A 25185-nucleotide genomic window follows, 5' to 3' on the forward strand; every position below is an offset into this window, starting at 1 on the left:
CCCTGCTCCCGAGCCCGTGTCCCTGCTCCCGAGCCCGTGTCCCTGCTCCCGAGCCCGTGTCCCTGCTCCCGAGCCCGTGTCCCTGCTCCCGAGCCCGTGTCCCTGCTCCCGAGCCCTTGTCCCTGCTCCCGAGCCCGTGTCCCTGCTCCCGAGCCCGTGTCCCTGCTCCCGAGCCCGTGTCCCTGCTCCCGAGCCCGTGTCCCTGCTCCCGAGCCCGTGTCCCTGCTCCCGAGCCCGTGTCCCTGCTCCCGAGCCCGTGTCCCTGCTCCCGAGCCCGTGTCCCTGCTCCCGAGCCCGTGTCCCTGCTCCCGAGCCCGTGTCCCTGCTCCCGAGCCCGTGTCCCTGCTCCCGAGCCCGTGTCCCTGCTCCCGAGCCCTTGTCCTTGCTCCCGAGCCCTTGTCCTTGCTCCCGAGCCCTTGTCCTTGCTCCCGAGCCCTTGTCCTTGCTCCCGAGCCCTTGTCCTTGCTCCCGAGCCCTTGTCCTTGCTCCCGAGCCCGTGTCCCTGCTCCCGAGCCCTGTCCCTGCTCCCGAGCCCGTGTCCCTGCTCCCGAGCCCTTGTCCTTGTCCCTGCTCCCGAGCCCTCTTTTCCTGCTCCTGACCTCTTTCTCTTTCTCCCGTCGTTCCTTCCCTGTTCCTGAGTCCTTTTCCCTCTTCCCGCTCCCCTTTCCCTTTCTCTCCCTCTGGTTTTCCTCCTTTTCCCCTTCCCCAAGCCTTTTCCCTCCCTGGCCCCGCTCCTAACGCTGCCTCCCCTTTGTCCCGCGGGGGGTTCTCGTGCCGCTCATTCGCTCCATCTCCACCGTCATTCCTTGTCCCGGGAAGAGGAGATCGAAGGTAAGGCCCCCCCCGCCCCCCCCATTCCCATTCCCATGGTGATCCCCCTTCCCCCCCCCCAGCGCCCAGCCCTCACCTTCCTCTTCCTCGCAGCTTCCAACATTGACAACGTGGTGCTGGATGAGGATCGCTCCGGAGCGCGGCGCCTGCAGAACCTCTGGAGGTGACCCGGGGCGGCATTCCCGGCGCCCGGCATTCCCTGTGCCCGGGGGGGGGGTCTCCATTGAGCCCCTTTTGCTCTTGCTCAGGGATCAGCGGGAGGAAGAACTGGGCGAGTATTACATGAAGAAATACGCCAAGTCCTCGGTGGGAGAGACGTGAGTCCCGGCGCTCAGCCCGTTCCCATCCCCGTCCCATTCCCATCCCATCTCATCCCGATCCCTTCCGGTGTTCCCCCTTTCCCCAGGGTTTACGGCGGCTCCGATGAGCTCTCGGATGACATCACCCAACAGCAGCTGCTGCCGGGGGTCAAGTGAGTCCCAGCGGGAATGGGGGTGGATCCAGTGGGAATCAGGGGGGGTTTGGATGCAAACAGAAGGACCTGGAGCTGCGGCTCCCTCTGTGCTCTCGCAGGGATCCCAACCTCTGGACCGTGAAGTGCAAGGTGGGTGCTGGGGGGGACAGGTGGGGGCCCACGTGTGCCCCCCCCAAAACCCTTTCCCCCCCCCCAAACCCCTCTTTCCCCCCCCCAGATCGGTGAGGAACGCGCCACCGCCATCGCCCTCATGCGCAAGTTCATCGCTTACCAGTTCACCGACACGGTGAGGCCCATCCCGGCGCCCATCCCGGTGCCATCCCGGCGCCCATCCCGGCGCCCATCCCGGCGCCCATCCCGGCGCCCATCCCGGCGCCCATCCCGGTGCCATCCCGGCGCCCATCCCGGTGCCATCCCGGTGCCATCCCGGCGCCCATCCCGGTGCCATCCCGGCGCCCATCCCGGTGCCATCCCGGTGCCATCCCGGCGCCCATCCCGGCGCCCATCCCGGTGCCATCCCGGCGCCCATCCCGGTGCCATCCCGGTGCCATCCCGGTGCCCATCCCGGCGCCCATCCCGGCGCCCATCCCGGTGCCATCCCGGCGCCCATCCCGGTGCCATCCCGGCGCCCATCCCGGCGCCCATCCCGGCGCCCATCCCGGTGCCATCCCGGCGCCCATCCCGGTGCCCATCCCGGCGCCCATCCCGGTGCCCATCCCGGTGCCCATCCCGGCGCCATCCCGGTGCCCATCCCGGTGCCCATCCCGGCGCCCATCCCGGCGCCATCCCGGCGCCCATCCCGGTGCCATCCCGGTGCCATCCCGGTGCCATCCCGGCGCCCATCCCGGTGCCATCCCGGCGCCCATCCCGGCGCCCATCCCGGTGCCATCCCGGCGCCCATCCCGGTGCCATCCCGGTGCCCATCCCGGTGCCCATCCCGGCGCCATCCCGGTGCCCATCCCGGTGCCCATCCCGGTGCCCATCCCGGCGCCCATCCCGGTGCCCATCCCGGTGCCCATCCCGGTGCCCATCCCGGCGCCCATCCCGGCGCCATCCCGGCGCCCATCCCGGTGCCATCCCGGCGCCCATCCCGGCGCCCATCCCGGCGCCCATCCCGGCGCCCATCCCGGCGCCCATCCCGGCGCCCATCCCGGTGCCATCCCGGCGCCCATCCCGGTGCCATCCCGGTGCCCATCCCGGCGCCCATCCCGGTGCCATCCCGGCGCCCATCCCGGTGCCATCCCGGCGCCCATCCCGGCGCCATCCCGGTGCCCATCCCGGCGCCCATCCCGGCGCCCATCCCGGCGCCCATCCCGGTGCCCATCCCGGTGCCCATCCCGGCGCCCATCCCGGCGCCCATCCCGGCGCCATCCCGGCGCCCATCCCGGTGCCATCCCGGTGCCATCCCGGTGCCATCCCGGCGCCATCCCGGTGCCCATCCCGGTGCCCATCCCGGCGCCATCCCGGTGCCATCCCCACCGTACCCTCACCGAACCCCCGCCGGCCCCGCAGCCGCTGCAGATCAAGTCGGTGGTGGCACCGGAGCACGTCAAGGGCTACATCTACGTGGAGGCCTACAAACAGACGCACGTGAAGCAGGCGATCGAGGGCGTGGGCAACCTGCGCATGGGCTACTGGAACCAGCAGATGGTGCCCATCAAGGAGATGACCGACGTGCTCAAGGTGGTCAAGGAGGTCACCAACCTCAAGCCCAAGTCCTGGGTGCGCCTCAAGAGGGGCATCTACAAGGACGACATCGCCCAGGTAACGGGGCCGGCGGGGGGCAGCCATGGGGCGGGGGGGACCCAGGGGTGGATGGGGAGAGCTCAGCCCCCCCCCCCCCCCCCCCCCCGCGCTGCCCCCCAGGTGGATTACGTGGAGCCCAGCCAGAACCAGATCTCGCTCAAGATGATTCCTCGCATCGACTTCGACCGCATCAAAGCCCGCATGAGCCTGGTGAGGGCGGGCAGGGCCTTGCCTGGCGCTGCCCGGGGCTCGTCCCGGCGCCGGTCCCCGCTCAGCCCCCCTGTGCCCCGCAGAAGGACTGGTTCGCCAAGAGGAAGAAGTTCAAGAGACCCCCCCAGCGCCTCTTTGATGCCGAGAAGATCCGGTAAGGCCTCACCTGGGGCCATCGGCTGCCCCCCACCTGTGCCCCCCATGAGGAAACACCCCCCTGGGGGGGCCTCCTGCCCACCTGGGGGGGTTCGGCTCTGTCCCAGGTCCCTGGGAGGGGACGTGGCCTCCGATGGGGATTTCCTCATCTTCGAAGGGAACCGCTACAGCCGGAAGGGCTTCCTCTTCAAGAGCTTCGCCATGTCGGCCGTGGTGAGCAGCAGGCTCGGAGCAGCCGCAGCGCCCAAACCCCCCCCTTTCCGCCCCGGCCTGGGCTCACTCCGTCCCCTTGGCGCAGATCACGGAGGGGGTGAAGCCGACGCTGTCGGAGCTGGAGAAGTTCGAGGACCAGCCTGAAGGCATCGACCTGGAGGTGGTGACGGAGAGCACAGGTACCCGGTGCCGCCCCCGGCTGCCGGCCCCCCGGCCCCGTGCCCGGTGCCCCCCTTGCCATCCCGTCCGCGCTCCGCAGGCAAGGAGCGGGAGCACAACTTCCAGCCGGGAGACAACGTGGAGGTGTGCGAGGGGGAGCTCATCAACCTGCAGGGCAAGATCCTCAGCGTGGACGGCAACAAGATCACCATCATGCCCAAGCACGAGGACCTCAAGGTCAGGCTGAGCGCCGCGGGCCCCTGCAGCTCCGCGGCTCCCCGGCGCTCACCCCGCTCTATCCCAGGACATGCTGGAGTTCCCGGCCCAGGAGCTGCGCAAGTACTTCAAGATGGGCGACCACGTGAAGGTGATCGCGGGGCGCTTCGAGGGCGACACCGGCCTCATCGTGCGCGTCGAGGACAACTTCGTCATCCTCTTCTCCGACCTCACCATGCACGAGGTGCCCCGGGCGGGAATGGGCTCTTGGGGGGGGGGGAATCAGGGGGTGGGGTTGGGGGTTCCGGGCTCAATCCTGTCCGTGTCCCCCCCAGCTGAAGGTGCTGCCCCGGGACCTGCAGCTCTGCTCCGAGACGGCCTCGGGGGTCGATGTTGGGGGGCAGCACGAGTGGGGGGAGCTGGTGCAGCTCGACCCCCAGAGCGTGGGGGTCATCGTGCGCCTGGAGAGGGAGACATTCCAGGTACCCCCCATGGACACCCAGAGCCCCCCATGGACACCCAGAGCCCCCCATGGACACCCAGAGCCCCCCATGGACACCCAGAACCCCCCCATGGACACCCAGAGCCCCTCATGGACACCCAGAACCCCCCCATGGACACCCAGAACCCCCCATGGACACCCAGAACCCCCCCATGGACACCCAGAACCCCCCCATGGACACCCAGAACCCCCCCATGGACACCCAGAGCCCCCTCATGGACACCCAGAACCCCCCCATGGACACCCAGAACCCCCTCATGGACACCCAGAACCCCCTCATGGACACCCAGAACCCCCCCATGGACACCCAGAGCCCCTCATGGACACCCAGAGCCCCTCATGGACACCCAGAACCCCCCCATGGACACCCAGAGCCCCCCATGGACACCCAGAACCCCCTCATGGACACCCAGAACCCCCCATGGACACCCAGAGCCCCCCATGGACACCCAGAACCCCCCCATGGACACCCAGAGCCCCCCATGGACACCCAGAACCCCCTCATGGACACCCAGAACCCCCCCATGGACACCCAGAACCCCCCATGGACACCCAGAGCCCCCTCATGGACACCCAGAACCCCCCTCATGGACACCCAGAACCCCCCATGGACACCCAGAACCCCCCCATGGACACCCAGAACCCCCCATGGACACCCAGAACCCCCCCATGGACACCCAGAACCCCCCATGGACACTCAGAGCCCCCTCATGGACGCCCAGAACCCCCCCATGGACACCCAGAACCCCCCCATGGACACCCAGAATCCCCCCATGGACACCCAGAGCCCCCCCATGGACACCCAGAGCCCCCCCATGGACACCCCCCTCATGGACACCCAGAACCCCCCCATGGACACCCAGAACCCCCTCATGGACACCCAGAACCCCCCATGGACACCCAGAACCCCCCCATGGACACCCAGAACCCCCTCATGGACACCCAGAACCCCCCATGGACACCCAGAACCCCCTCATGGACACCCAGAACCCCCCATGGACACCCAGAGCCCCCCCATGGACACCCAGAGCCCCCCCATGGACACCCAGAACCCCCTCATGGACACCCAGAACCCCCCCATGGACACCCAGAACCCCCCCATGGACACCCAGAGCCCCTCATGGACACCCAGAACCCCCCATGGACACCAAATCTCTCTGGTGCCACTGTAAGCACACCCCACAGGTGTCTCCCTGCTCAGCCTCCTCCCAAAGGGGTTCCCCCTTGCTGTGCCCCCCCCCAGGTGCTGAACATGTACGGGAAGGTGGTGACGGTGCGGCACCAGGCGGTCACCAGGAAGAAGGACAATCGCTTCGCCGTGGCGCTGGACTCGGAGCAGAACAACATCCACGTCAAGGACATCGTCAAAGTCATCGACGGGCCCCATTCGGTGCGTGCTGGGGGGGCCAGGCCGTTGGGGTCCCTCCAGCCCCGGGGGGCTGCCGCATCATCCCATCGCAGCAGCACGGGCTCAGCCCCCGTCTTCCCGGGATAGGGCCGGGAAGGGGAGATCCGGCACCTCTTCCGCGGCTTCGCCTTCCTGCACTGCAAGAAGCTGGTGGAGAACGGGGGCATGTTCGTGTGCAAGACCCGGCACCTCGTGCTGGCCGGGGGCTCCAAGGTGGGACCCCCCCTTTATCCCGTATCCCCCCCCCGTTATCCCGTATCCCCCCCATTCCAAAGCTTTTCCTCTTGCAGCCCCGGGACGTCACCAACTTCACCATCGGCGGCTTCGCGCCCATGAGCCCCCGCATCAGCAGCCCCATGCACCCCAGTGGTGCTGGTGAGTGCCTGGCAGGGGCCTGAGTTCCCATCCCTGATCCCAGCTCCATCCCCAGTCTCATCTCCAAGCCCATCCCATTTCAATCCAATCCCGTCCCCATTCTGGTTCCTTCCCCATCCCGTTTCAATTCCAATCCCGTCCCAATCCCGTTTCTATTCCAATCCCATCTCCATCCCCATCCCGTTTCCATCCCATTTACGTCCCAATCCAATTTACATACCCATCCTGTCTGCATTTCCATCCCGTCCCCATCCCGTCTCCGTCCCCATCTCGTCTCTGTCCCCATCCCATCCCATCCCCTCCCCATCCCCATCCCATCCCCATCCCGTTTCCGTCCCCATCTCGTCTTCGTCCCATCCCGTCCCCATCCCGTCCCCATCCCGTCCCCATCCCGTCCCATCCCATCCCCATCCCGTCTCCATCCCCATCCCCATCCCCTCCCCATCCCCATCCCCATCCCCTCCCCATCCCCATCCCCTCCCCATCCCCATCCCCATCCCATCCCCATCCCCTCCCCATCCCCATCCCCATCCCCATCCCCATCCCCATCCCCATCCCCATCCCATCCCCATCCCCATCCCATCCCCATCCCATCCCCATCCCATCCCCATCCCCCTCCCCATCCCCATCCCCATCCCCATCCCCATCCCCCTCCCCCTCCCCCTCCCCCTCCCCCTCCCCCTCCCCCTCCCCCTCCCCCTCCCCCTCCCCCTCCCCATCCCCATCCCATCCCCTCCCCATCCCCTCCCCATCCCCTCCCCATCCCCTCCCCCTCCCCATCCCTATCCCCATCCCATCCCCATCCCCATCCCCATCCCCATCCCCATCCCCATCCCCATCCCATCCCCATCCCATCCCCATCCCATCCCCATCCCCTCCCCATCCCCTCCCCATCCCCATCCCCATCCCCATCCCCATCCCCATCCCCATCCCCATCCCCATCCCCATCCCATCCCCATCCCCTCCCCATCCCCTCCCCATCCCCATCCCCATCCCCATCCCCATCCCCATCCCCATCCCCATCCCATCCCCATCCCCATCCCATCCCCATCCCCATCCCATCCCCATCCCATCCCCATCCCATCCCCATCCCATCCCCATCCCATCCCCATCCCCATCCCATCCCATCCCCATCCCCATCCCCTCCCCATCCCCTCCACCTCTCTCCCTCAGGCCAGCGCGGAGGCTTCGGCTCCGGCGGGATGAGCCGCGGCCGCGGGCGCCGGGACAACGACCTCATTGGCCAGACCGTGCGCATCTCCCAGGGACCCTACAAAGGTGGGTGCCCCCCCCGAGCCGCCCCCCCCTGCACCCAGGCAGGGAGGAGACCCCCGGGTCCCGTCCCCCCCCGACCCCGGCTGTGCCCCCCAGGGTACATCGGGGTGGTGAAGGACGCCACGGAGTCCACGGCGCGCGTGGAGCTGCACTCCACCTGCCAGACCATCTCTGTGGACCGGCAGCGCCTCACCACCGTGTGAGTGAGAGCCCCGGGGCCGGGCAGCCCCCACGGGCACCCCCCCGGCCCCCGCCGTGCCTTCAGTGTCCCCGTGTCCCGCAGGGGCTCGCGGCGCCCCGGGGGGATGACGTCCGCCTACGGGCGCACCCCCATGTACGGCTCCCAGACCCCCATGTACGGCTCCGGGTCCCGCACGCCCATGTACGGCTCCCAGACCCCCCTGCACGACGGTGAGTGGGGGGGCACGGGGATGGGATGGGGGGGGCCCCGGCTGCGGGTTGGGGGCCCCCCCCTCACTGGGGGTCTGTTTGGGGGGCGCAGGCAGCCGCACCCCACACTATGGATCCCAGACCCCGCTGCACGACGGGAGCCGCACCCCAGCCCAGAGCGGGGCCTGGGACCCCAACAACCCCAACACCCCCTCCAGGTAGGTTTGGGGGGAACCCCCGCTATGGGGCAGCCCCACTTTGGGGGTCCCCGCTCACCATGATCCCCTCCCCTTTCTCCCCCCTTACATAGGGCGGATGAGGACTTCGAATACGGCTTCGACGACGAGCCCACCCCATCCCCGCAGGGATATGGGGGGACCCCGAACCCCCAAACCCCCGGGTACCCCGACCCCTCGTCCCCACAGGTCAACCAGCCCTACAACCCCCAGACCCCCGGCACGCCGGCCATGTGAGTGCGGGCACCCCACAACCGGGAGGGGGGACCTCAACCACGGCTCTGTGGGGACCCCGGAACATGGGGCTGGGGCGGGAATGATGCTGGGGGGACCCCAAATATGGGTCTATAGGGACCCCACATATGGGTCTATAGGGACCCCAAACATGGGGCTGGGGGGGGAGTAGTGATGGGGGGACCGCAAATATGGGTCTATAGGGACCCCAAATATGGGTCTATGGGGACCCCAAACATGGGGCTGGGGGGGAATGGTGATGGGGGGACCCCAAATATGGGTCTATAGGGACCCCACATATGGGTCTATAGGGACCCCACATATGGGTCTATAGGGACCCCAAACATGGGTCTATGGGGACCCCAAACATGGGGCTGGGGGGGAATGGTGATGGGGGGACCCCAAATATGGGTCTATAGGGACCCCAAATATGGGTCTATAGGGACCCCACATACGGGTCTATGAGGACCCCAAATATGGGTCTATAGGGACCCCAAATATGGGTCTATAGGGACCCCACATACGGGTCTATGAGGACCCCAAATATGGGTCTATAGGGACCCCACATACGGGTCTATGAGGACCCCAAATATGGGTCTATGGGGACCCCAAACATGGGGCTGGGGGGGAATGGGGCTGGGGGGACCCCAACCCTGGCTCTATGGGGACCCCAGCCATGGTGCTGGGGGGTGTCCGGTGCTGAGGCCCCGCTGGGGGCTCCGCTGCCCCCCCAGGTACAACACGGAGCAGTTCTCCCCCTACGCGGTGCCGTCGCCGCAGGGCTCGTACCAGCCCAGCCCCAGTCCCCAGAGCTACCACCAGGTGGCGCCCAGCCCCGTGGGCTACCAGAACAGCCACTCGCCGGCCAGCTACCACCCAACGCCGTCCCCCATGGCCTACCAGGTACCCATGGAGCCCCATAGCAGCTCCCCCCAACACATCTCCCCTCCACCCCTTTAACTCCCTTTGTGCCCCCCCCCCCCCCCCAGGCCAGCCCCAGCCCCAGCCCCGTGGGCTACAGCCCCATGACCCCCGGGGCGCCGTCGCCGGGGGGGTACAACCCGCACACGCCGGGCTCGGGCATCGAGCAGAGCTCCAGCGACTGGGTCACCACCGACATCCAGGTGAAGGTGCGGGACACGGCGCTCGACAGCCCCAGCGTGGGGCAGACCGGGGTCATCCGCAGCGTCACGGTGAGCGCCGCCGGGGGGGCGTAGGGGGGGTGTACGGAGGTCGATGGGGGGGTAGAGGTGTGTAGGGCGATGTATGGGGGTGTATAGTGGTATATGGGGGGTATAGGGGTGCAGAGGGATGTATCTGGGTATATGGGGTGTATAGGGGTGCAGAGGGGTATATGAGGTGTATAGGGGTGTGGAGGGGTGTATGGGGTGCAGAGGGGTGTATAGGGGTGTATGGGGTGTATGGGGGGCAGAGGGGTGTATGGGGGGCAGAGGGGTGTATGGGGGGCAGAGGGGTGTATAGGGGTGTATGGGGTGCAGAGGGGTGTATGGGGGTGTATGGGGTGCAGAGGGGTGTATGGGGTGTATAGGGGTATATGGGGTGCAGAGGGGTGTATGGGGTGTATAGGGGTGTATGGGGTGCAGAGGGGTGTATGGGGTGCAGAGGGGTGTATGGGGTGCAGAGGGGTGTATGGGGTGTATAGGGGTGTATGGGGTGCAGAGGGGTGTATAGGGGTGTGTGGGGTGCAGAGGGGTGTGTGGGGTGTATAGGGGTGTGTGGGGTGTATAGGGGTGTATGGGGTGCAGAGGGGTGTATGGGGTGCAGAGGGGTGTATAGGGGTATATGGGGTGCAGAGGGGTGTATAGGGGTGTATGGGGTGCAGAGGGGTGTATAGGGGTGTATGGGGTGTATGGGGGGCAGAGGGGTGTATGGGGGGCAGAGGGGTGTATAGGGGTGTATGGGGTGCAGAGGGGTGTATGGGGGTGTATGGGGTGTATGGGGTGCAGAGGGGTGTATAGGGGTGTATGGGGTGTATGGGGTGTATGGGGTGCAGAGGGGTGTATGGGGTGCAGAGGGGTGTATGGGGTGCAGAGGGGTGTATAGGGGTGTATGGGGTGTATGGGGTGCAGAGGGGTGTATAGGGGTGTATGGGGTGCAGAGGGGTGTATGGGGTGCAGAGGGGTGTATAGGGGTGTATGGGGTGTATGGGGTGCAGAGGGGTGTATGGGGTGCAGAGGGGTGTATAGGGGTGTATGGGGTGTATGGGGTGCAGAGGGGTGCTGACGCCGCTCGCCCCGCAGGGCGGGATGTGCTCCGTGTACCTCAAGGACAGCGAGAAGGTCGTGAGCATCTCCAGCGAGCACCTCGAGCCCGTCACCCCCACCAAGAGCAACAAGGTACGGCCGTGGGGCACCCTATGGGGCACCCAGAGCCCCATCGGGTACCCCATGGGACCTCTGGAACCCAGTGGGGCTCCCCAGCGCCATGGGGCACCCCCAGACGCGTGGGACTCTCACAGCCCCACAGGGCACCCCCCAACCCCATAGACTTCCCACTCCATGGCCTTCACCCCGTGGCCCCTCCTGGACCTTCTAGAACCCGTCTGCACCCCCAAAGTCCCCTTTCTGCCCCACTGCCCACCCCTAAGCCCACTTCTGCCCCCAGGTGAAGGTGATCCTGGGGGAGGACCGGGAAGCCACCGGGATCCTGCTCAGCATCGACGGGGAGGACGGGATCGTCCGCATGGACCTGGAGGAGCAGCTCAAGATCCTCAACCTGCGCTTCCTCGGGAAGCTGCTGGAGGCCTGAGCCCCCCCGGGACCCCCTTATCTTGTGCCCCCCACTTTCCTCCCCATTTCCCTTCCATTTCCCCCCCATTTCCCTTCCATTTCCCCCCCATTTTCCCCGTACTTCCCCCCCCTTTCCATCCCTGCTGGTTGTAGCAAGGTTTAGATGTCAAATAAACGCCAGTGCCTGCGGCACCCCCTTTTCCATGCTCTCCTCTATGGGGTGGGCCCCATAGGGCAGGGGTTGGGGGTGAAATTGGGCACCCCACACTCACCTAGGGGTGAACAAGGCCTCTGTACCCCACGTTGAAGGGGAATGAGGGGTTAAGCCGGCCCCATTGTGCGGTGGGGAGGGGGGGGAACGCGCTATGGGGTGTGGGGTGAACGGGGACCCCCGTGGGGGGCGTTAAACTGGGGACCACGCATGCGCTGCCCCATAGACGCGGGCCGGCGGAAGCTAGGACCCAGCGCACGCGTTCCGCTCCCGCCTCCCTTCCGCCGCCTCTCATTGGCTTTCCCCGCTCTTAATCCCGCCTCCTCTCCGCCACCATTGGTCTTCACGCTCCCTCCGCCCCGCCCACTGCCTGGCAGCGCGGGGAGGCGATTGGCTGAGTCTGCCGCGCCTGCGCGTTGCGGTGCGGTGCGATGGCGGCGGCGGCGGCGGCGGCGCTGCTGGGGCGGGCGGTTGCGGCCTGCGGGGCCCGGCGGGTCCGTGCCTGGGGCCGCGCCTGGGACCGGGCCTGCAGCGGCAGCGCCGGCACCGGGGCCGTGCTGCGGGAGCGGCTGCGGCGGGACCAGGTGCGGGGCCGGCTCCGGGGGGCGCGGGGGGACCGGCGGGGCCTGGAGCTCCGCGGGGATCCACGGGAAGCTGCGGGGGTCCCCGGGGTCCGCCCGCATCCCGGCCTGTCCCCATCCCTTGTGCGTATCCCACGTCCCCGTGTCCCTGTAACCCCGTATCCCTGTATCCCATATCCCTGTATCCCTGTATCCCTGTATCCTGTATCCAGTATCCCTGTATCCCATATCCCTGTATGCCATATCCCTGTATCCCATATCCCTGTATCCCTGTATCCTGTATCCAGTATCCCTGTATCCCGTATCCCTGTATCCCATATCCCTGTATCCCATATCCCTGTATCCCTGTATCCCTGTATCCCGTATCCCTGTATCCCATATCCCTGTATCCCGTATCCCTGTATCCCGTATCCCTGTATCCCATATCCCTGTATCCCTGTATCCCTGTATCCCGTATCCCTGTATCCCATATCCCTGTATCCCATATCCCGTATCCCGTATCCCTGTATCCCATATCCCGTATCCCTGTATCCCTGTATCCCATATCCCGTATCCCTGTATCCCGTATCCCTGTATCCCATATCCCTGTATCCCGTATCCCTGTATCCCGTATCCCTGTATCCCATATCCCTGTATCCCTGTATCCCTGTATCCCGTATCCCTGTATCCCATATCCCTGTATCCCATATCCCGTATCCCGTATCCCTGTATCCCATATCCCGTATCCCTGTATCCCTGTATCCCATATCCCGTATCCCTGTATCCAGTATCCCTGTATCCCATATCCCGTATCTCTGTATCCCGTATCCCGTATCCCTGTATCCCTGTATCCCATATCCCGTATCCCTGTATCCCGTATCCCTGTATCCCATATCCCATATCCCTGTATCCCATATCCCTGTATCCCGTATCCCTGTATCCCATATCCCGTATCCCTGTATCCCTGTATCCCATATCCCGTATCCCTGTATCCCGTATCCCTGTATCCCATATCCCGTATCCCTGTATCCCATATCCCTGTATCCCTGTATCCTGTATCCAGTATCCCTGTATCCTGTATCCAGTATCCCTGTATCCCATATCCCTGTATGCCATATCCCTGTATCCCTGTATCCCTGTATCCCATATCCCTGTATCCCTGTATCCCATATCCCTGTATCCCATATCCCTGTATCCCTGTATCCCATATCCCTGTATCCCATATCCCTGTATCCCATATCCCTGTATCCCTGTATCCAGTATCCCTGTATCCCATATCCCGTATCCCTGTATCCCTGTATCCCATATCCCGTATCCCTGTATCCCTGTATCCCGTATCCCGGTATCCCTGTATCCCATATCCCGTATCCCTGTATCCCTGTATCCCGTATCCCATATCCCTGTATCCCTGTATCCCTGTATCCCATATCCCCGTATCCCTGTATCCCGTATCCCGTATCCCTGTATCCCGTATCCCTGTATCCCATATCCCTGTATCCCATATCCCTGTATCCCTGTATCCCTGTATCCCGTATCCCTGTATCCCATATCCCTGTATCCCATATCCCTGTATCCCTGTATCCCTGTATCCCTGTATCCCATATCCCTGTATCCCTGTATCCCGTATCCCTGTATCCCATATCCCTGTATCCCATATCCCGTATCCCTGTATCCCATATCCCGTATCCCTGTATCCCATATCCCTGTATCCCATATCCCGTATCCCTGTATCCCTGTATCCCGTATCCCTGTATCCCATATCCCTGTATCCCATATCCCGTATCCCTGTATCCCATATCCCTGTATCCCATATCCCGTATCTCTGTATCCCTGTATCCCATATCCCTGTATCCCATATCCCGTATCCCTGTATCCCATATCCCTGTATCCCATATCCCGTATCCCTGTATCCCTGTATCCCGTATCCCGTACCCTATGCCGTGTATCCTATACCGTACCCCGGTACCGTACCCCGGTACCGTACCTGTAGCCCCTGTGCCGGTTCCCCCCGCAGGCACCAGGGGGCGCCGGAGCCGCGGGGGACGCGGGGCAGCGGCGCTGGGCCCGGCGCGTGGCGCTGCGGCTCGCGGGGCTGCTCGGGGCCGGCGGCGGCGTCGCCATCGTCTGCATCTTCGGTGGGTACCGGCAGCGCCCCCCGCGGTGGGACCCCGCAGTGCACCCCAATGCACCCCAATGCACCCCAATGTAACCCAATGTAACCCAATGTAACCCAATGTACCCCAATGCACCCCAATGTACCCCAATGCACCCCAATGCACCCCAATGTACCCCAATGCACCCCAATGCACCCCAATGCACCCCAATGCACCCCAATGTAACCCAATGCACCCCAATGCACCCCAATGCACCCCAATGCACCCCAATGTAACCCAATGCACCCCAATGTAACCCAATGCACCCCAATGCACCCCAATGCACCCCAATGCACCCCAATGTAACCCAATGCACCCCAATGCACCCCAATGCACCCCAATGCACCCCAATGTAACCCAATGCACCCCAATGTAACCCAATGTACCCCAATGCACCCCAATGCACCCCAATGTAACCCAATGTACCCCAATGCACCCCAATGTAACCCAATGCACCCCAATGTACCCCAATGTACCCCAATGCACCCCAATGCACCCCAATGTACCCCAATGTAACCCAATGCACCCCAATGCACCCCAATGCACCCCAATGTACCCCAATGCACCCCAATGCACCCCAATGTAACCCAATGTAACCCAATGTAACCCAATGCACCCCAATGCACCCCAATGTACCCCAATGCACCCCAATGTAACCCAATGTAACCCAATGCACCCCAATGTACCCCAATGCACCCCAATGCACCCCAATGTAACCCAATGCACCCCAATGCACCCCAATGTAACCCAATGTACCCCAATGCACCCCAATGCACCCCAATGTACCCCAATGCACCCCAATGTACCCCAATGCACCCCAATGCACCCCAATGTAACCCAATGTAACCCAATGCACCCCAATGCACCCCAATGTAACCCAATGCACCCCAATGCACCCCAGTGTAACCCCAATGCACCCCAATGCACCCCAATGTACCCCAATGCATCCCAATGCACCCCAATGTACCCCAATGCACCCCAATGCACCCCAATGTAACCCAATGCACCCCAATGCACCCCAATGTACCCCAATGCACCCCAATGCACCCCAATGTAACCCAATGCACCCCAATATACCCCAATGCACCCCAATGCAACCCAATGCACCCCAATGCACCCCAATGTAACCCAATGTACCCCAATGCACCCCAATGCACCCCAATGTAACCCAATGCACCCCAATGCACCCCAATGTAATCCAATGCACCCCAATGCACCCCAATGTAACCCAATGCACCCCAGTGTACCCCAATGCACCCCAGTGTAACCTAATGCACCCCAATGCACCCCAATGTAACCCAATGCACCACACTGTAACCTAATGTACCCCAATGCACCCCAATGTAACCCAATGCACCACACTGTAACCTAATGCACCCCAATGTACCCCCCATTGCCCCCAATGCACCCCCCGCTGTCCCCCCATCCCCACCAGCACCCCTTGACCCCCTTTGTCCCCCCCAGGCAGCAACGCGGTGGATGAGCACGGAGCAAAGGTGAGGCCCCCAGTGGGGGGGGTTCGAGCCTTGGGCCCCCCCCTTGTCCTCCTCCATCGGCCCCTTCCGGGGGGGGGGGTGTCCCCAAAGGGGCCCTTGTGTGACAATGGGAGAGGTGACAAATGGCTACAGGGAGGGACATCAAAGGGGGTGATGGGGACAGCAATGGGGCCGTGGGGACAGCAATGGGGACAGCAATGGGGCCGTGGGGACAGCAATGGGGACAGCAATGGGGCCGTGGGGACAGCAATGGGGACAGCAATGGGGCCGTGGGGACAGCAATGGGGACAGCAATGGGGCCGTGGGGACAGCAATGGGGACATCAATGGGGCTGTGGGGACATCAATGGGGCCGTCAATGGGGACATCAATGGGGACAGCAATGGGGCTGTCAATGGGGCCGTGGGGACATCAATGGGGACAGCAATGGGGCCGTGGGGACATCAATGGGGCCGTCAATGGGGACATCAATGGGGCCGTGGGGACATCAATGGGGCCGTCAATGGGGACATCAATGGGGACATCAATGGGGCCGTGGGGACATCAATGGGGCGGAAGGAAACGGTGGCACCTACCTGTGAAGTGTCCCTGTCACCTCCTGCCTCCCTTCCCCCCCCCCCCCCCCCCCGGTGCCAGCAGCACCCCCCAAGTGCCCCCCGTGTCCTCCCTGCCCCCCCTCACCCCTGTTCTCTGCCCACAGATCCCAGATGAGTTCGATGGAGGTGAGGGGGGGCCGCAGCCCAAGGCTTTGAGGGCTCCGCTTTGACCCCAACGCAGGGGGGTTGGGGGGGGCTCTGCTCCATGGGGCCCCCCCCAGCGCCGGCCTCTCCCCATAGAGCCCGTGGGCATCCAGCAGCTCCGCAGGACCTACAAGTACTTCAAGGACTACCGGCAGGTGGGGGGCTGCCCCCTGCTTGCCCCCATTGCCCCCTCTTTGCCTCCATTGCACCCTATTCACCCCCATTACCCCCTCTTTGCCCCCTCTTTGCCTCCATTGCACCCTATTCACCCCCATTGCCCCCTCTTTACCCCCATTGCCCCCTCTTTACCCCCATTGCCCCCTCTTTGCCCCCTCTTTGCCTCCATTGCACCCTATTCACCCCCATTACCCCCTCTTTGCCCCCTCTTTGCCTCCATTGCACCCTATTCACCCCCATTGCCCCCTCTTTGCCTCCATTGCACCCTATTCACCCCCATTGCCCCCTCTTTGCCCCCCTTGCCCCCTCTTTGCCTCCATTGCCCCCTCTTTACCCCCATTGCCCCTTCTTTGCCCCCTTTGCCCCCTCTTTGCCTCCATTGCCCCCTCTTTACCCCAATTGCCCCTTCTTTGCCCCCTTTGCCCCCTCTTTGCCTCCATTGCCCCCTCTTTACCCCCATTGCCCCTTCTTTGCCCCCTTTGCCCCCTCTTTGCCTCCATTGCCCCCTCTTTACCCCCATTGCCCCTTCTTTGCCCCCTTTGCCCCCTCTTTGCCTCCATTGCCCCCTCTTTACCCCCATTGCCCCTTCTTTGCCCCCTTTGCCCCCTCTTTGCCTCCATTGCCCCCTCTTTACCCCCATTGCCCCTTCTTTGCCCCCTTTGCCCCCTCTTTGCCTCCATTGCCCCCTCTTTACCCCCATTGCCCCCTCTTTGCCTCCATTGCCCCCTATTCACCCCCGTTGCCCCCTCTTTGCCCCCCAGATGATCATCGAGCCCACGAGCCCCAAGCTGCTGCCGGACCCGCTGCAGGAGCCCTATTACCAGCCCCCCTACACGCTGGTCATCGAGCTCACGGACGTGCTGCTGCACCCCGAATGGTCGGTGAGTGCCCCCCGCGCCCCCCCCCAGCGCCCGCTGCCCCCCCCCCCCCTTGACACCCCCTTTGTGCCCCCCCCCCCCCCCAGCTCGTCACCGGTTGGCGCTTCAAGAAGCGCCCGGGCATCGAGAGCTTCCTGCAGCAGCTGGCGCCGCTCTACGAGATCGTGGTGTTCACCTCCGAGACCGGCATGGTGGGCGCTGGGGGTGAATGGGACCTGTGGGTGAATGGGACCCATGGGGTGAATGGGACCCATGGGGTGAATGGGACCTGTGGGTGAATGGGACCCATGGGGTGAATGGGACCCATGGGGTGAATGGGACCTATGGGTGAATGGGACCTATGGGGTGAATGGGACCCATGGAGTGAATGGGACCCATGGAGTGAATGGGACCCATGGGGTGAATGGGACCTGTGGGTGAATGGGACCCATGGGGTGAATGGGACCCATGGGGTGAATGGGACCTATGGGTGAATGGGACCTATGGGTGAATGGGACCTATGGGGTGAATGGGACCTGTGGGTGAATGGGACCTATGGGTGAATGGGACCTATGGGTGAATGGGACCCATGGGGGGAATGGGACCCATGGGGTGAATGGGACCTATGGGGTGAATGGGACCCATGGGGTGAATGGGACCTATGGGAGAATGGGCCCTATGGGGTGAATGGGACCTATGGGGTGAATGGGCCCTATGGGGTGAATGGGACCTGTGGGTGAATGGGACCTATGGGGTGAATGGGACCTATGGGGTGAATGGGACCTATGGGTGAATGGGACCTATGGGGTGAATGGGACCCATGGGGTGAATGGGACCCATGGGGTGAATGGGACCTATGGGGTGAATGGGACCCATGGGGTGAATGGGACCTATGGGTGAATGGGACCTGTGGGTGAATGGGACCCATGGGGTGAATGGGACCCATGGGGTGAATGGGACCTGTGGGTGAATGGGACCCATGGGGTGAATGGGACCTGTGGGTGAATGGGACCTGTGGGTGAATGGGACCTATGGGTTGAATGGGACCCATGGGGTGAATGGGCCCTATGGGTGAATGGGATCCATGGGGTGAATGGGACCTATGGGAGAATGGGCCCTATGGGGTGAATGGGACCTATGGGAGAATGGGCCCTATGGGGTGAATGGGACCTGTGGGTGAATGGGACCTATGGGGTGAATGGGACCCATGGGGTGAATGGGACCCATGGGGTGAATGGGACCTGTGGGTGAATGGGCCCTATGGGGTGAATGGGACCTATGGGTGAATGGGACCTATGGGGTGAATGGGACCTATGGGGTGAATGGGGCCTATGGGGTGAATGGGACCTATGGGGTGAATGGGACCTGTGGGTGAATGGGACCTATGGGGTGAATGGGACCTATGGGTGAATGGGACCCATGGGGTGAATGGGCCCTATGGGTGAATGGGATCCATGGGGTGAATGGGACCTATGGGAGAATGGGCCCCATGGGGTGAATGGGCCCTATGGGGTGAATGGGGCCCTATGGGTGAATGGGATCCATGGGTGAATGGGACCCATGGGGTGAATGGGACCTATGGGGTGAATGGGACCTATGGGGTGAATGGGACCCAGGGGTGAATGGGCCCTATGGGTGAATGGGATCTATGGGATGAATGGGACCTATGGGTGAACGGGACCTATGGGGTGAATGGGCCCTATGGGTGAATGGGATCCATGGGGTGAATGGGACCTATGGGTGAATGGGACCTATGGGGTGAATGGGACCCAGGGGTGAATGGGACCTATGGGGTGAATGGGACCCAGGGGTGAATGGGACCTATGGGGTGAATGGGACCTATGGGGTGAATGGGACCTATGGGTGAATGGGATCCATGGGGTGAATGGGACCTATGGGAGAATGGGCCCTATGGGTGAATGGGACCTATGGGGTGAATGGGCCCTATGGGGTGAATGGGACCCATGGGTGAATGGGACCTATGGGGTGAATGGGACCCAGGGGTGAATGGGACCTATGGGGTGAATGGGACCCAGGGTGAATGGGACCTATGGGGTGAATGGGCCCTATGGGGTGAATGGGACCCAGGGGTGAATGGGACCCATGGGGTGAATGGGACCTATGGGGTGAATGGGACCCATGGAGTGAATGGGACCCATGGGGTGAATGGGACCTATGGGTGAATGGGCCCTATGGGGTGAATGGGCCCTATGGGAGAATGGGCCCTATGGGGTGAATGGGACCTATGGGGTGAATGGGCCCTATGGGGTGAATGGGACCTGTGGGTGAATGGGACCTATGGGTGAATGGGACCTATGGGAGAATGGGACCCATGGGGTGAATGGGACCTATGGGTGAATGGGACCTATGGGTGAATGGGACCTATGGGTGAATGGGATCCATGGGGTGAATGGGACCTATGGGGTGAATGGGCCCTATGGGGTGAATGGGACCTATGGGTGAATGGGCCCTATGGGGTGAATGGGACCCATGGGTGAATGGGACCTATGGGGTGAATGGGACCCAGGGGTGAATGGGACCTATGGGGTGAATGGGCCCTATGGGGTGAATGGGACCCAGGGGTGAATGGGACCCATGGGTTGAATGGGACCTATGGGTGAATGGGATCCATGGGGTGAATGGGACCTATGGGTGAATGGGACCTATGGGTGAATGGGACCTATGGGGTGAATGGGCCCCCATGGGGCTGAATGGACCCCGATGGGTGCCCGCACCCCCTGCGGGCTCTGACCTCCCCGGTTTTGGGGTGCCCCCCCCGGTCCAGACCGCGTTCCCGCTCATCGACAGCGTGGACCCGCACGGCTTCGTCTCCTACCGCCTGTTCCGCGACGCCACGCGCTACATGGACGGGCAGCACGTGAAGGTGGGGGCACGGCAGCGACCGGGGGGGGGGGGGGTGGGACCCCCAAACCTGCCCCGAGCACCCATGGCTGGCTCCGTGTCCCCCCCCCCCCATTGCAGGACATCTCGTGCCTGAACCGGGACCCGGCGCGCGTGGTGGTGGTGGATTGCCGGCGGGAGGCCTTCTGCCTCCAGCCCCACAACGGCCTGGCCCTGCCGCGCTGGGACGGCAGCTCCGAGGACCGGCAGCTCTACGACCTGGCCGCCTTCCTCAAGAGTGAGCACCCGCGGCCGGCCCCCGGTGCCCCCATGGTGCACCCATGGTGTCCCTATGGTGTCCCTATGGTGTTCCTATGGTGTCCCTATGGTGTCCCTATGGTGTCCTTATGGTGCCCCCATGGTGCCCCTATGGTGTCCCTATGGTGTCCCTATGGTGTCCCCATGATGTCCCCATGGTGTCCCTATGGTGCCCCTATGGTGTCCCTATGGTGTCCCTATGGTGTCCCCATGGTGCCCCTATGGTGTCCCCATGGTGCCCCTATAGTGTCCTTATGGTGCCCCTATGGTGACCCTATGGTGTCCCCATGGTGTCCCCATGGTGCCCCTATGGTGTCCCCATGGTGCCCCTATGGTGTCCCTATGGTGTCCCTATGGTGTCCCCATGCTGCCCCTATGGTGTCCCTATGGTGTCCCCATGGTGCCCCTATAGTGTCCTTATGGTGCCCCTATGGTGACCCTATGGTGTCTCCATGGTGTCCCCATGGTGTTCCTATGGTGTCCCTATGGTGACCGTATGGTGTCCCTATGGTGTCCCCATGGTGCCCCTATGGTGTCCCTATGGTGTCCCTATGGTGTCCCCATGGTGCCCCTATGGTGTCCCCATGGTGCCCCTATAGTGTCCTTATGGTGCCCCTATGGTGACCCTATGGTGTCCCCATGGTGTCCCCATGGTGTTCCTATGGTGTCCCTATGGTGACCGTATGGTGTCCCTATGGTGTCCCCATGGTGCCCCTATGGTGTCCCTATGGTGTCCCCATGGTGCCCCTATGGTGCCCCTATGGTGTCCCTATGGTGTCCCTATGGTGTCCCCATGGTGCCCCTATGGTGTCCCTATGGTGTCCCCATGGTGCCCCTATAGTGTCCTTATGGTGCCCCTATGGTGACCGTATGGTGTCCCTATGGTGTCCCCATGGTGCCCCTATGGTGTCCCTATGGTGTCACTATGGTGTCCCCATGGTGCCCCTATGGTGTCCTTATGGTGCCCCCATGGTGCACCTATGGTGTCCCCATGGTGTCCCTATGGTGCCCCTATGGTGTCCCCATGGTGCCCCTATGGTGCCCTTATGGTGTCCCTATGGTGTCCCTATGGTGACCCTATGGTGTCCCTATGGTGTCCCCATGGTGCCCCTATGGTGTCCCCATGGTGCCCCTATGGTGTCCCTATGGTGACCCTATGGTGTCCCTATGGTGTCCCTATGGTGTCCCTATGGTGACCCTATGGTGTCCCTATGGTGTCCCTATGGTGCCCCTATGGTGTCCCCGTGGTGTCCCCGTGGTGTCCCCATGCTGTCCCCATGCTGTCCCCATGGTGTCCCTATGGTGTCCCCATGGTGTCCCTATGGTGCCCCCATGGTGTCCCTATGGTGTCCCTATGGTGTCCCTATGGTGGTCCCCATGGTGTCCCCATGGTGTCCCTATGGTGTCCCCATGGTGTCCCCATGGTGTCCCTATGGTGGCCCCATGGTGTCCCTATGGTGTCCCCATGCTGTCCCCATGATGTCCCCATGGTGTCCCCATGGTGTCCCTATGGTGTCCCCATACTGTCCCCATGGTGCCCCCATGGTGCCCCCATGGTGTCCCCATGCTGTCCCCATGGTGTCCCTATGGTGTCCCCATGGTGTCCCCATGGTGTCCCTATGGTGTCCCCATGCTGTCCCCATGCTGTCCCCATGGTGTCCCCATGGTGTCCCTATGGTGTCCCCATGGTGTCCCCATGGTGTCCCCATGCTGTCCCCATGGTGTCCCCATGGTGTCCCCATGGTGTCCCCATGGTGTCCCTATGGTGTCCCCGTGGTGTCCCTATGGTGTCCCTATGGTGTCCCCATGGTGTCCCTATGGTGTCCCCGTGGTGTCCCTATGGTGTCCCCGTGGTGTCCCTATGGTGTCCCCATGGTGTCCCTATGGTGTCCCCGTGGTGTCCCTATGGTGTCCCTATGGTGTCCCCATGGTGTCCCTATGGTGTCCCCATGCTGTCCCCATGGTGTCCCCATGCTGTCCCCATGCTGTCCCCATGCTGTCCCCATGGTGTCCCCATGGTGTCCCTATGGTGTCCCCCATGGTGTCCCCATGGTGTCCCCGTGGTGTCCCTATGGTGTCCCCGTGGTGTCCCCATGGTGTCCCTATGGTGTCCCCGTGGTGTCCCTATGGTGTCCCCATGGTGTCCCTATGGTGTCCCCATGGTGTCCCCATGGTGTCCCCATGGTGTCCCTATGGTGTCCCCATGGTGTCCCTATGGTGTCCCCATGGTGTCCCCATGGTGTCCCCATGGTTTCCCTATGGTGTCCCTATGGTGTCCCCATGGTGTCCCCATGGTGTCCCCATGGTGTCCCCATGCTGTCCCCATGCTGTCCCCATGGTGTCCCCGTGGTGTCCCCATGCTGTCCCCATGCTGTCCCCATGGTGTCCCTATGGTGTCCCTATGGTGTCCCCATGATGTCCCCATGGTGTCCCTATGGTGTCCCTATGGTGTCCCTATGGTGTCCCTATGGTGCCCCCATGCTGTCCCCATGCTGTCCCCATGGTGCCCCCATGGTGCCCCCATGCTGTCCCCGGTGTCCCCACGGCCCGTGCTGTGCCCGCAGCCATCGCGCTCAGCGGCGTGCCGGACGTGCGCCCGGTGCTGGCTCACTACGCGCTGGAGGAGGATCCCTTGGCAGCCTTCAAACGGCGCCGGACGCAGCTGGAAGAGGTTGGAGGGGACGGGGGGGACCCCAAAGCCGGGGGGGGAACCCCCAAAGCAGGTTCCTGGGGGGGGGGGATCCCAAAGCAGGGGTGTTGGGGGGGGGGATCCCGAAAGCAGGTTCCTGGGGGGGGGGAATCCCCAAAGCAGGGGTGCTGGGGGGGGGGATCCCGAAAGCAGGGGTGTGGGGGGGGGGGGGATCCCCAAAGCAGGGGTGTTGGGGGGGGGGATCCCCAAAGCAGGGGTGTGGGGGGGGGGATCCCCAAAGCAGGGGTGCTGGGGGGGGGGATCCCCAAAGCAGGGGTGTGGGGGGGGGGGGATCCCCAAAGCAGTGGTGTTGGGGGGGGATCCCCAAAGCAGGGGTACTGGGGGGGGATCCCCAAAGCAGGGGTGTGGGGGGGGGGATCCCCAAAGCAGGGGTGTTGGGAGGGGGATCCCCAAAGCAGGGGTGTTGGGGGGGGGATCCCCAAAGCAGGGGTGTTGGGGGGGGGGGATCCCCAAAGCAGGGGTGCTGGGAGGGGTATCCCCAAAGCAGGGGTGCTGGGGGGGGGGATCCCCAAAGCAGGGGTGTTGGGGGGGGGGGGATCCCCAAAGCAGGGGTGCGGGGGGGGGGGATCCCCAAAGCAGGGGTGTTGGGGGGGGGGGGATCCCCAAAGCAGGGGTGTTGGGAGGGGGATCCCCAAAGCAGGGGTGTTGGGGGGGGGGGGATCCCCAAAGCAGGGGTGTTGGGGGGGGGGATCCCCATAGCAGGGGTGCTGGGGGGGGGATCCCCAAAGCAGGGGTGTTGGGGGAGGGATCCCCAAAGCAGGGGTGCTGGGGGGGGGGGATCCCCAAAGCAGGGGTGCTGGGGGGGGGGATCCCCAAAGCAGGGGTGTGTGGGGGGGGGGATCCCCAAAGCAGGGGTACTGGGGGGGGATCCCCAAAGCAGGGGTGCTGGGGGGGGGGATCCCCAAAGCAGGGGTGTTGGGGGGGGGATCCCCAAAGCAGGGGTGCTGGGGGGGGGATCCCCAAAGCAGGGGTGTTGGGGGGGGGGGATCCCCAAAGCAGGGGTGCTGGGGGGGGGATCCCCAAAGCAGGGGTGTTGGGGGGGGGGGATCCCCAAAGCAGGGGTGCTGGGGGGGGATCCCCAAAGCAGGGGTGTTGGGGGGGGGGGATCCCCAAAGCAGGGGTGTGGGGGGGGGGATCCCCAAAGCAGGGGTGTTGGGGGGGGGGGATCCCCAAAGCAGGGGTGCTGGGAGGGGGATCCCCAAAGCAGTGGTGTTGGGGGGGGGATCCCCAAAGCAGGGGTGCTGGGAGGGGGGATCCCCAAAGCAGGGGTGTTGGGGGGGGGGGATCCCCAAAGCAGGGGTGCTGGGAGGGGGGATCCCCAAAGCAGGGGTGTTGGGGGGGGGGGGGATCCCCAAAGCAGGGGTGTTGGGGGAGGGGGGATCCCCAAAGCAGGGGTGTTGGGAGGGGGATCCCCAAAGCAGGGGTGTTGGGGGGGGTGATCCCCAAAGCAGGGGTGTTGGGGGGGGGGGATCCCCAAAGCAGGGGTGCTGGGGGGGGGATCCCCAAAGCAGGGGTGTTGGGGGGGGGATCCCCAAAGCAGGGGTGCTGGGGGGGGGGGGGATCCCCAAAGCAGGGGTGCTGGGGGGGGGATCCCCAAAGCAGGGGTGCTGGGGGGGGGGGGATCCCCAAAGCAGGGGTGCTGGGGGGGGGATCTCCAAAGCAGGGGTGTTGGGGGGGGGGATCCCCAAAGCAGGGGTGCTGGGGGGGGGGTACCGATGCCCGTTGCCCCCCGGGGCCCTGTCCCCCCCCCAGGAGGAGCAGCAGCGCCGGGAGGAGCTGGCCCAGGGCAAGAACCCCCCGGGGCTGTTCCTGGGCTCCTGGGCCGGGCGCCTCTGGGGGCGCTCCAAGCAGCAGTGATGACGTCAGAGTGACGTCGGCGTGACGTCAGAGCGGAGCCGCACGCGCGGCTGGGGGGGGGGGGGGCGCTGCCTCCCTGCCCCCCCTCTT

The 25185-nt window shown here is 64.2% G+C and overlaps 2 protein-coding genes across 2 annotated transcripts; both read left to right on the forward strand.

Moving 5' to 3' along the window:
* Positions 1-710: 710 nt before the first annotated feature.
* Positions 711-11369, forward strand: SUPT5H (SPT5 homolog, DSIF elongation factor subunit; the record flags this gene model as incomplete). The annotated part of the gene is made up of 26 exons (XM_080639867.1): positions 711-831; positions 925-994; positions 1080-1148; positions 1238-1303; positions 1405-1435; positions 1524-1592; positions 2819-3070; positions 3173-3262; positions 3346-3416; positions 3526-3631; positions 3717-3810; positions 3891-4027; positions 4095-4250; positions 4342-4488; positions 5752-5898; positions 6004-6129; positions 6207-6291; positions 7465-7569; positions 7663-7765; positions 7850-7977; positions 8069-8174; positions 8267-8425; positions 9161-9329; positions 9416-9619; positions 10688-10783; positions 11052-11369. Coding segments are annotated over 26 exons (3051 nt in total), but the record flags the coding sequence as incomplete, so codon positions are not given.
* A 449-nt stretch (positions 11370-11818) lies between these two features.
* Positions 11819-25155, forward strand: TIMM50 (translocase of inner mitochondrial membrane 50; the record flags this gene model as incomplete). The annotated part of the gene is made up of 11 exons (XM_080639868.1): positions 11819-11971; positions 13962-14082; positions 15565-15596; positions 16296-16317; positions 16432-16490; positions 17274-17393; positions 17477-17581; positions 20155-20253; positions 20352-20508; positions 23093-23199; positions 24991-25155. The coding sequence occupies 11 exons, from the start codon at positions 11819-11821 to the stop codon at positions 25093-25095; spliced, it is 1080 nt and encodes a 359-aa protein (XP_080495994.1). The 3' UTR covers positions 25096-25155.
* Positions 25156-25185: the final 30 nt, after the last annotated feature.

The sequence above is a fragment of the Psittacula echo genome (genome assembly GCF_963264785.1).
Source record: "Psittacula echo genome assembly, contig: SCAFFOLD_120, whole genome shotgun sequence".
Taxonomy (NCBI): domain Eukaryota; kingdom Metazoa; phylum Chordata; class Aves; order Psittaciformes; family Psittacidae; genus Psittacula; species Psittacula echo.